At 54.4% G+C, this 10,347-nt stretch overlaps 1 protein-coding gene across 1 annotated transcript; it reads right to left on the reverse strand.

Annotated features, from left to right (window-relative positions):
- Positions 1 to 3,989: 3,989 nt before the first annotated feature.
- Positions 3,990 to 7,974, reverse strand: SMIM45 (small integral membrane protein 45). Its single transcript, XM_059404579.1, has 2 exons — positions 7,695 to 7,974; positions 3,990 to 5,160 (listed from the first exon to the last, which is right to left on the reverse strand). The coding sequence occupies exon 2, from the start codon at positions 5,144 to 5,146 to the stop codon at positions 4,940 to 4,942; it is 207 nt and encodes a 68-aa protein (XP_059260562.1). The 5' UTR covers positions 5,147 to 5,160; positions 7,695 to 7,974; the 3' UTR covers positions 3,990 to 4,939.
- Positions 7,975 to 10,347: the final 2,373 nt, after the last annotated feature.

Here is a 10,347-nt window from a genome sequence, read left to right on the forward strand (position 1 = left end):
CATTGCATTCTTGGTGGCAGGGCTAGTGCTGGGTAGAGCAGGTATGTGACAGGCTTCCATGGGGTTTGGGAGGATATCTGTAGGACACACAGTATTTATAGGGTGCTTACTTGCCAACTAGCTCCTTCGACATTTGCCACAACCCAGGGGGCAGGCAGGGCAGGAGTGATAAACAGAAACAATGCGCCGTCTATGGATAACCTGCCCTGGGCTGAGCATGAGGCCAGGCACTGGCGGGGGACATTCATCTGGGCTTCGGTCATCTGTGATTTTTCAGTGCCTGGTGCACAGAAATGCTGGCTGGATTCTGATGTATGTCTGCGAGCTAAGGAAGCTTGCCCAAGGACGTGCGATATAAATGAACAGTTTTCTAGGATTTATGGTCAGGTCCCAACCCCAGGTTGCTCCCAGTATAGTCCTTTGGCATGGCCTGGCAGAAGGAAAAATCTGTCTTCATGGACAATGGCCTCTTTCCTTAGGCTCTGCTGTCTGAGTCAACCCTCCCCCTTCCCAAAAAAATGCCAAGGATACAGTCTGTTGTGTTAATATCCCATTTGAGACATTTCTTTTTAGTATCTAGAGCCAGAAATCTGTCTTTCACAAAGAGTCCTTTTCTCTTCCTTCTATCACAAAACAAGAATAAAACCACTTCTAGGTGTGTCCTCTTTCCCTCTGGCTGCCGGGAAGCTCAGAGACAATAGTATCATGGGAACAGTCAGTCAGAATGTTTCCTTTTCGCCCCTAGGTGTGTGGCTTCTTTAACTGAAACCTTCTTGCATTCTTTATGGGAAGAGCAGATGTAAATAAGCATTTATGTAAGAAGCTGTGGGAACTGGGAAAGGGCCCAAGTTTAAGCACAAGGTTGGCAAGAACCCCTTACCCTCTCTGAGCCCCAGGCTCCTTCCTCTTCAGCAGCCCCAGGATGAGAAGCTCTGCTGCCTTCCTCGGCAGAGGCAGCTGTGAGGCGGACTGGCCATTGCCCAAGCCTCAGGCAGGGTCACGGTCAACACCCTCCCTGCGGAGACTACGTGTTTATAACCTTGAACGTGTTCACACTTCGAATCCAGTGTGGCCAGAAGTTTTATTTTTAAAGAGGAGTCAGAAAAAGAGATTTCTCATGCGAAATCTCCTGACTTATAAATGTTGCCAATTAATTTGCATTTTCCCCCAAAACGCTGTGTTGGACAAACCAAATTTGGCAGCAGGCCAGATTTAGCCTGAGGCCCTCGCAGGCTCAGCCAGTCCAGCCTTCTGGGTAGCCTGGGTGACTAACATCTCTCCACACTTGTTTCCTCCTCTTTTTTTTTTAAGTTTTATTTATTTATTTGAGAGAAAGACAGTGAGAGAGAGCATGAGCAAGGAGAAAGTCAGAGGGAGAAACAGACTCCCCGGGGAGCTGGGAGCCTGATGCGGGACTCAATCCCGGGACTTGATCGCAGGACTCCGGGATCATGACCTGAGGGGAAGGCAGTCATCCAACCAACTGAGCCACCCAGGCGTCCCTTGTTTCCGCCTCTTAATAGGACATCTTCAGTCCCTCTCTCTTCCTCCCAAAACCTGTTCCCTCCCTCAGGCAACTGCCCCTGCCCGCCCCAGCCCTCCTGGGACCATGTGATCAGTAGGCCATCTCCACCCGGGTCCAGCAGTGGGGGCCAGAGGGGGCTGGGAATCAGGGTGCCCCATGCCCTGAGTTCATGTGCCTCCAGGGGCAGGGCGGGGTGCTGAAGGCAATGGGAGTCCACACCCTGAGCTTTTGCTGGAACAAGATGCCTGCCCCATCCTGGAATCAAGGTGCTGAAGGCTGCGGGAGCCTAGGACTACCAGGGGAACTTGACCGCCAGCAGCAGAAAGTCGGCCGGAAATGCAGCCCCCACAAAGCAAATCAGGACCTAGGGAGACAGACAGACAGATGGCAGGTCCTGGGGACATCCTTGAACACCATGGTCCAAAAAGCCTGAGTCCCGACCCAAATCCTTTTACTTCAGCTGATTCCATGTTGGTGTCTTGTGCCTGCAAGAAGCACACAGTGAGGGGTAGTGAGGCCAGCCGCCTGGGACCAGAGCATGTGGGAAAAATCTCCACAATCGGACGCAGCAGGGCCGGGCTGGGGGAGGCCAGAGAGGCCCCAGGGGCACAGAATTGACGGAGGCACTTGGGTGTGAACCTTGGGTGCTTCTCAGGCCTCCCCCTGGCCGGGTTCTGCAACCCAGGGTAGGCAAGACCTGGGTTTGTCCCATAGCGGAAGAGCAGCCCCAGCCTCCAGCTCTCGCCTTCCCTCATTCCTTAGGGATGAGCCCTGCTCTGGGGGGCAGGGGATCTGGTCGAAATCTCAGCCTGCGCCCTGCAGCCTCGACCAACCCCTATGACAATGGGGGATGCGTGAGTGGCTCAGTCACTTAAGTCACAGGCGCTCCTGTGTTCCGCTCAGGGCATGATCCCAGGGTCCTGGGATCAAGTCCCGGGTCGGGCTCCCTGCTCAGTGGAGAGCCTGCTTCTTCCTTTGCCTGCTGCTCCCCCTGCTTGTGCTCTCTGTCTCTCTGTCTCTCTCTCTCGGACAAAAAAATAAATAAAATCTTGGAGAAAAAAAAAAAAAAAAACCTTATGACAATGGAATGGTACTTGTGTCCGTGTTCTCCCCCTCTCAAGGAGGCAGACTTCGTAAATGGACACACAGCCACCCAACTAAAGAATATACTTCCCAGGGCACCTGGGTGGTTCAGTGGGTTAAGCCTCTGCCTTCAGCTCAGGTCATGATCTGAGGGTCCTGGGATCGAGTCCCTCATCGGGATCTCTGCTCAGCGGGAAGCCTGCTTCCTCCTCTCTCTCTCTCTGCCTGCCTCTCTGCCTACTTGTCATATAAATAAATAAAATCTTAAAAAATATATATATATACTTCCCAGGGGCGCCTGGGTGGCTTAGTTGCTTAAGCATCTGCCTTCATCTCTGGTCATGATCTCAGGGTCCTGGGATCAGGCTCCCTGCTCAGCACACAGCTTCTCCCCTGCCTCTGCCCCTACCCCATGCCTGTTCTCTCTCACTCTCTGTCTCAAATAAATAAATAAAATCTTTAAAAAATAAAAATGGGAGAATATACTTCCCAGTCTCCATTTGTAGCTAGAAACTGCCATATGACCAAGTACTGACCAGTAGGATATAAGGTCATGGGGGGTATGGCCATCCCCGAGTGTCCCTCAAGGGAGGGGACACACTTCCCTCCACCTTGCTGCTCTAGGTGCAGATGAGGCCCCTGGATTTTGCCACCCTGGGCCACATCCCAGGCACAGCAAAGCAGCCAGAGAGAGGCAACTCGTGCCCCTGAACATCCGGGGACCCGGCCATCAGACTAGCTCCCAACAACCTTCCTGAGAACTGTGCCTTGGTTTAAGGCCTTTGTTTTGCGTTTCTGTGACTGAACTCTTAGTCTCAGTGGCACTTGACCTCATGTATTCAGCTAACAGCTTCAGCTGATTAGGGGGAGGGGGTAAGAGGTACTGGTTTCCAGTGAATAGAAACCAGAAATGCCCATTCTCCCACAACACACAGGACAGCCTCCCACAGCAAAGAATGATCTGGCCCACCACATCAGGAATGCTGAGAAACTGCTTTAGCTACCTTCTCTGAGACAGGTGTCCCCATCCCTAAAAAGGGGAATATTGCACTATCATAGTTTTTTCTGAAGATCCAGTGACATTGGGACGCCTGGGTGGCTCAGTTGGTTAAGCAGCTGCCTTCGGCTCAGGTCATGATCCCAGTGTCCTGGGATCGAGTCCCACATCGGGCTCCTTGCTTGGCAGGGAGCCTGCTTCTCCCTCTGCCTCTGCCTCTGCCTGCCTCTCTGTCTGCCAATGCTAGCTCGCTCTCTCTCCCTCTATCCCTGACAAATAAATAAATAAAATCTTAAAAAAAAAAAAAGATCCAGTGACATGACAGACATGATCCGCCCTTCAGGAAAGGAGAGAATCCCACAAAAACAGTCATGAAGTCTTTTTTATTGCAAGAAACTAAGAGGGGCGCTCCAGAGGAAGAGAGTGAGACAGACTGCCAATCACACAGGAGGGCGGCTCCCTGGTGGGGCTAGGGTGGGCAGGGTGGGTGCGGGGAGGGGGGCAGTATCTGAAGGAGCAGGGAGGGAGGGAAGGCAGGGGCCTTGGGGAAGAGGAGATACAGAAAAGTTTGGCAGAGGGACAGAAATGGGAGCTGCTGCTGGTGGCCGCCAGGGCTGCTCACTAGCTCGCCCTATCCCCACGACCTCCCACTCTGCCTGTCACACACACACCCCTGCATCTCCTCTCCCCCACATGCCTCTCCGCTCCCCGCCAGACATACTCTCTCTCTCTCTCATGCACACACACACACACACACACACACACACACACACCCTCCTTCCTCTGTGGTCGTACACCCTGCCACCCCATCACATTCGCTCAGTGCCAAGCCTGAGTCCAGAGGGGTGGGTGCTGGATCGGGTTAGTGACTTTTCCTTGGGTCTGCTTTGAAGTCGGCCATGTGAAGCTAGGGTGGGTGCCTGGGTGGCCTGGGCCATTGAGCATCACCAGGAATTCAGTGGGGAAGTGGGACTCTCTCGAGGCTCAGGACAGGCAGGGACAGCGGTGCCTGGCTACAGGTGAGGGGCAAGAGAGCTGGGCAGCACAAAGGCACTGGGGGTCAGTGGGGAATTAAACTCAGAGCTGGGGAGGGCAGGAGGTGGAGAGCAAGCCTTGGGCCAGCAGCAGTGACACCTTAAGGTGCCCAGGTTCCCCATCTTAACAGGTGCAGCCAGGGTCCACCCGGAAGACCCGGAAGCCTCTGCTGGGAGGGTCCAGGCTGAAGAAGGATGGCCTGGAGGACCAGGGGTTGTCCTGTCTGCCCCGGGGTCTGCAGGCTGGGCGACGCGGGGGAGGGCGCCCGGTGCCGGCCACGGCCACCCGCGGGGGTCCACTCAGACCTCTGGCCCTCCAAAGGCCAAGTTGTCTCTGACCATCAGGGTCTTGCGGAGGTCACGGTCCACCAGGGGGCGCTGCACGCGCCACTTGTGCGCCTCCTGCAGGCCGGGCTCGAAGTAGTAGATGCAGGCGCCGAAGCCCACGAGGATGAGCACAGAGATGACCAGGTAGACGGGCACGAACCAGTCCAAGAAGTGCGGCATCGCGGCGGCCTCAGCTGCCGAGACACGGTAGGTGAGTGCTTGGCGGAGGCGCCCCTGGTCCCACCTGCCAGCCCGGAGGGACCCGCGCCGGCTTCCCAGGGCCGGAAGGTCGGAGCATCACCTTACAGCTGGGAAGGCTGAGGCCCAGGAGAGTAGAGGGCGGGGACTCGCCGGCTTGTCCCCTGCGGGGGGCCGAGAACAGAGCTGCCCCCCTCACAGGGGCTCTCCTGGGACCTACTCACCCTTCACAAAGGCCGCTTAGAGCTGAGGGCAGAACCTGGCTCCATCCCTCACAGGCCAGGGTGCCCTCAGGCAAGTTGCCTGGGGTGGGGGGAGATTCCGAGGGCTCAGTGAAGGACAGCTGGGGCCTTGCCTCCCCTGAGCCACCCCTCCCGGCCCTGACCCTGCAGTGGCAGCTGTTGCCCTCTGCCCCCCACCCTCTTGCCAGACCCTCACAGATGAGTGGGTCCCCAGCCGGGGCACATCCTGGCTGGGTGTGATTTGCAAGAGCCGTCTGAACAAACCCCCTTCCCCAGGGGACCGGGTTGATGGCAACAGGGTCTGCTCCGTCTCCCGAACTCAGGCCTATGCCCAGTTTTGTAATTACAAGACTGTGAACACCGCCCCAAAAACTTGGGCCTTGGGTTTCCACATCTGTAAAATGGGCATGAAGATAGTACCTGGATCGGGGAGCTGCTGTGACCGTTCAATGGGTTGATTTATGTAAAATACTCAGAATTAATGCCTGGCCCATGATACGTGCTCTATAGTTCCTTGTTCTTACTCTCTGAGCCTCAGTTTCCTTATCTGTAAGATGGGGACAGGAGTAGGATCCATTTCTTAAGGTCACTGTGAATGTTTGACAAAGTAAGACCTAAAGAGCATTTAGGACCAAGCTGCATGGTCTGGAATCAGCCCTTGTCTTGTTATTTCCAGCAAACTGGGGACAGGAAAGCAGGAAAATGGAAGGTGGCAGATATAAGGTGCTTCACGAAGTTTCCATACACCAAGACCCCTTAGAATGGCCCAAAGGTACTCAAAGCTGTGCTCTGCCAACCTCCCCATCCTCCTCTCCCTGCCCATGTGCCATCCTATGGAACTGCTCGTCAGTCACCTGTGTGTCCCTGCGTGTCATACAGTCTCCATCTTTCATAGGATGCAGATGCCCTTTTCATTTTCATTTTCCCTGGGATGTCCTCTGTACCATGTTCATGCGGTAGGCTCCTACTCATTGTTCATGCGGTAGGCTCCTACTCGTTGTTCATGCGGTAGGCTCCTACTCATTTTTCAAAAGCCAGACCATCTTTTCCAGGAATGGGATAGAATAGGACCCATTTAACCCACCCTCAAACCCTTCTTGAGGAGTAAAAATTGGGGAAGGGTGAGGAGCCCCACGGCTGCCTGCCAGGAGAGGAGATCCCTGTTAGGGCGTGTTCACAAATCACGAGGCCTGTGGGGTAGGTGTCTACATTTTACTGAGGCCCAGAGGGGTTCACTAACTTGCCCTGGGTTGGAAGGTGACTAAGAGCTGGGTGGGCCTCAAAGGCCCAGAGATGGCCTGAGGTTTGAGTCCTCCAGAATGGGTAAAGGACACCTGAGCAGAATGAAATGAGCAGGGATCCACCTTGGCTTCTGGGAAAGGAAGGAAGGGGATGAATGGAACGACTCCAGGACAAGCTAAAGAGAAGCTCCAGCTCCTCAGACCTCTGTCTCCAAACTCCAGCCCCTCTTGTCCTACTACTTCCTGGTGGGTCTTCAAGGTGGGCTGTGACCCCCGGAGAAAGAGATGCTGCTTACCAGTCCCACATCCATCCCGATGCCTGCCCCTGACCCCCAGGGTCCCCACTGGCCCCTCTGAAGCACAGACAGTGTCTCAAGGTGCCATACTCATGGAGAAATAAAATGAAGAGGGCTTAGCCATTCTCTCCTAAGCATCTGCCTTTCTGGAGAGCCAAAGAGAGCGCTCAAAATTACTTTGGTGCAGCTGGGTTGAGAGGAAGTCAGGAAAAGGGACCCCAAGCAGGAAGGCTGCTCCAAATGAACTTGACTGAGGCCAAGTATTCGTGCCGCACCCCCCCAGCCACAGGCAGGAACCCCAGTCCCCTTGAAGCTTAAACATGAGAATGAAGGACTTGGGCAGAGCCAAAGTCACTTGGGCTGCAGTGGTGTGGCTCAATGGAGCAAGGTTTAGAGTCCCCCAACCTCTCCATCCCTGTGAACAAAACCCCAGGCATTCCCAGGCAGACTGAGGACCCCTGGACCTTCTCCTGGATTCTCAGGGACTAGCCTAGCTGAAACAAATCACTCGCTGGGCTTCTTTGTGACCTTGGGCCACACCTCACCCCCCTCTGGGCTTCAAGGTTCCCCATGCACCGTGACGAAGTGGGAGAGGGGTTACCAGATGATCTATAAGGAATTTTCCAGCCCCATTCTAGCCAAAGTCCCATCCAGGACAGTGTGAGGGTTGAGGGCTGTAGAGCCCAGCTTCCTGCCTCCCAAACCATTGGCAGGTGCCCCCTTCCCCTCCCCCAAATGCCGGCAGACCCACCTCATGCCCTGCCGATGCCTGTCCAGGGGGGCTCTGTGCTGAGCGCACCACCTCAGCCTGAGCAGCTCAGCGTTGGCTTGCAGACTGTCGCAGCTGCTGTCCCCAGACACACTGCCATCTGCAGCCGCCGTGGGTGCTGGAGGCAGAGGAAGGTGTCCCCCGTGGGAGACTGAGCTCCTCAGGCCCTGGGGGCTCTGACCGGGCCAGGAGGGGGAAGTCCCCTGCTGGCAAGGCACACTGGTACCTCTCCCTGCCCATCAAGACCCTTCCCTCTGCCCCCCCACCCTCAGGATGGTGGGAGGCGGGACGTGTCTCAGCCAATCAGCAGACTGGCAGAACAAGGGCTTTATCCTCCGTTGCCCTGGCAACCAGCCTTCCCTTCTGGATCCCTCGCACTGTGCACGTGGTACAGAAATGACAGTCAGGGCAGGGTTGAGAGAATTCGGGGATGGATGGGAACCACCTAGCAGGCTGCTGGGTCCCGTGTCTGCTGAGCCTGGAGAGGAGGGGACCCCAGCTGAGATAAATAGAAGGGTTTGGAGGCTTGCGGTTTGCGGGTAGGGAGAGATGAGTGTCCCCAGCCAGCGGGTGGGTACACAGAAGTAGTGACTAGTAGAGCCAATGAGAATCCTATATTGTAGAGGAAAGAACCAAGGCGGAGACTCTGGACACTTAGGTCCAATGTAGACACTGCTTTCAGTGTTTTATGCATAGTAGTTCATTTATCCGTCATCCAAGGTCACACAGCAAGAAAATGACAATGCCAGAGTCAGAGCCCTAGTCTGGCCTTCAGGTCCCCACACAGAGGCTGCCTCTTCAGGTTCTGCCTCATCAGCCCCAAAGTTGCCCTGGCTGGGATACAGCCTCACATGGTTGTTGACTCCCGGGCAGTGAGTACCCCAATGTCCCAGGCATGGCCCCCCACACTGCTTCATTCTGTCTTCCAGCTGGACTGGCGTTGAGAGCCCATCTGGGATGAGGCAGCTACAGCTCAGAGGTGAGGCTTCTTACCTTCTCCCTCTAAGTCACCCAGCTTCTCAGTGATGAAGTTAGGGAGTGGGGGTGGGGTAAGGGGTCCACCTCCCAAGCCTGGGTCCTCCCACCTGTGCCATAAACAGAGTGTCAGCAAAGCGTCAGGCTCCCAGTGTGCACTCCATAAACATCAGTGCCTACTGCCTTAGAGTAGAGAGCAGCCCCAGAGGCCTATAAGGAGGGAAAGCAGTTTCAAGGAAACACTTCCTCAGGGAGTCCATTCCCAGAAATCTGAGGATAGGCAGGTCGGAAAGGTCATTGGGAGAGATGCCTTCAGGACCCAGGGTCCCCCACCCCACAGACACCCTGCCAGCTCTGGGACCATCTGGATCCCTTTAAGGGTGGTGGGTCCTCTCCAGATATATATGGCAAGGGGAGTGAGTTTGCAGTCAGAGGGGGAATTGTAATGAGACCGGCTACTCATTGAGTAAAATGCGAATCTTTTTTTTTTTTTTTAAGATTTTATTTATTTATTTGACAGAGAGAGATCACAAGTAGACAGAGAGGCAGGCAGAGAGAGAGAGAGGGAAGCAGGCTTCCCGCTGAGCAGAGAGCCCGATGCGGGACTCGATCCCAGGACCCCAAGATCATGACCTGAGCCGAAGGCAGCGGCTTAACCCACTGAGCCACCCAGGTGCCCAGTAAAATGCGAATCTTAAGTGGTGAGTGTTTACTTGTGTATACAGCTTTGATCAATGTCTAGGAGATTTCCATCTCCCCAGATGGTTCCCTCCTGCCTGTTGCCAGTCAATACCCGCTTCCCAAAGGTACCCACTGATATCTATCACTGTAAATTAGGTTTTCCTGTATTTGTATTTAATGTGAACGGACTCATACATTATGTACTTTTGTGCCTGGCGTCTGTCGCTCAACACAATCATTTTGATGCTCAACTGATGCTGCTCCATGGGTCAGTATACCACAGCTGGTTTTTCTGTCGACCACCGAAGGACATTTGGGGTGTTTCCAGTATGGGACTATTGTGAGCATAGACTCCTCAGTGCTTCTCAACAGTCTGGAGTTGGAGGACAGAGAGGAGTTAGGGGAGTGGTGAAGGTGAGAAACCTTCGGAGGTAACGGACATGTGCATTACACTGATGGTGGTGGTGGCTTCCTAGGAGGACACACTGGTCAATGCTTATCAAACCATAGGACGCCTGGCTGGCTCAGTCGTTAAGCGTCTGCCTTCGGCTCAGGTCATGATCCCAGGGTCCTGGGGTCAAGCCCTGTGTAGGGCTCCCTGCTCAGTGGGAAGTCTGCTTCTCCCTCTCCCTCTGCCTGCTGCTTCCCCTGCTGTGCTCTCTCTGTGTCAAATAAATAAATAAATCTTTAAAAAAAAAAAAAAAACAACTTACCAAACCATAGACTTTAACTATGTGTAGCTTACCTATGTCAATTATACTATGATAAAGCCGTAAAAAATGTGATCAATGGCCTTCAGAGATTGTTTTAGCCATATGATTCTTTATTCACACACAAACATATTGGGGGTGCCTGGGTGGCTCAGTGGGTTAAAGCCTCTGCCTTCGGCTCAGGTCATGATCCCAGGGTTGTGGGATCATGTGGGATAGAGACCCTCATCAGGCTCTCTGCTCAGCGGGGAGCCTGCTTCCTCCTCTCT

Source organism: Mustela nigripes, chromosome 6 (genome assembly GCF_022355385.1).
Source record: "Mustela nigripes isolate SB6536 chromosome 6, MUSNIG.SB6536, whole genome shotgun sequence".
Classification (NCBI taxonomy): domain Eukaryota; kingdom Metazoa; phylum Chordata; class Mammalia; order Carnivora; family Mustelidae; genus Mustela; species Mustela nigripes.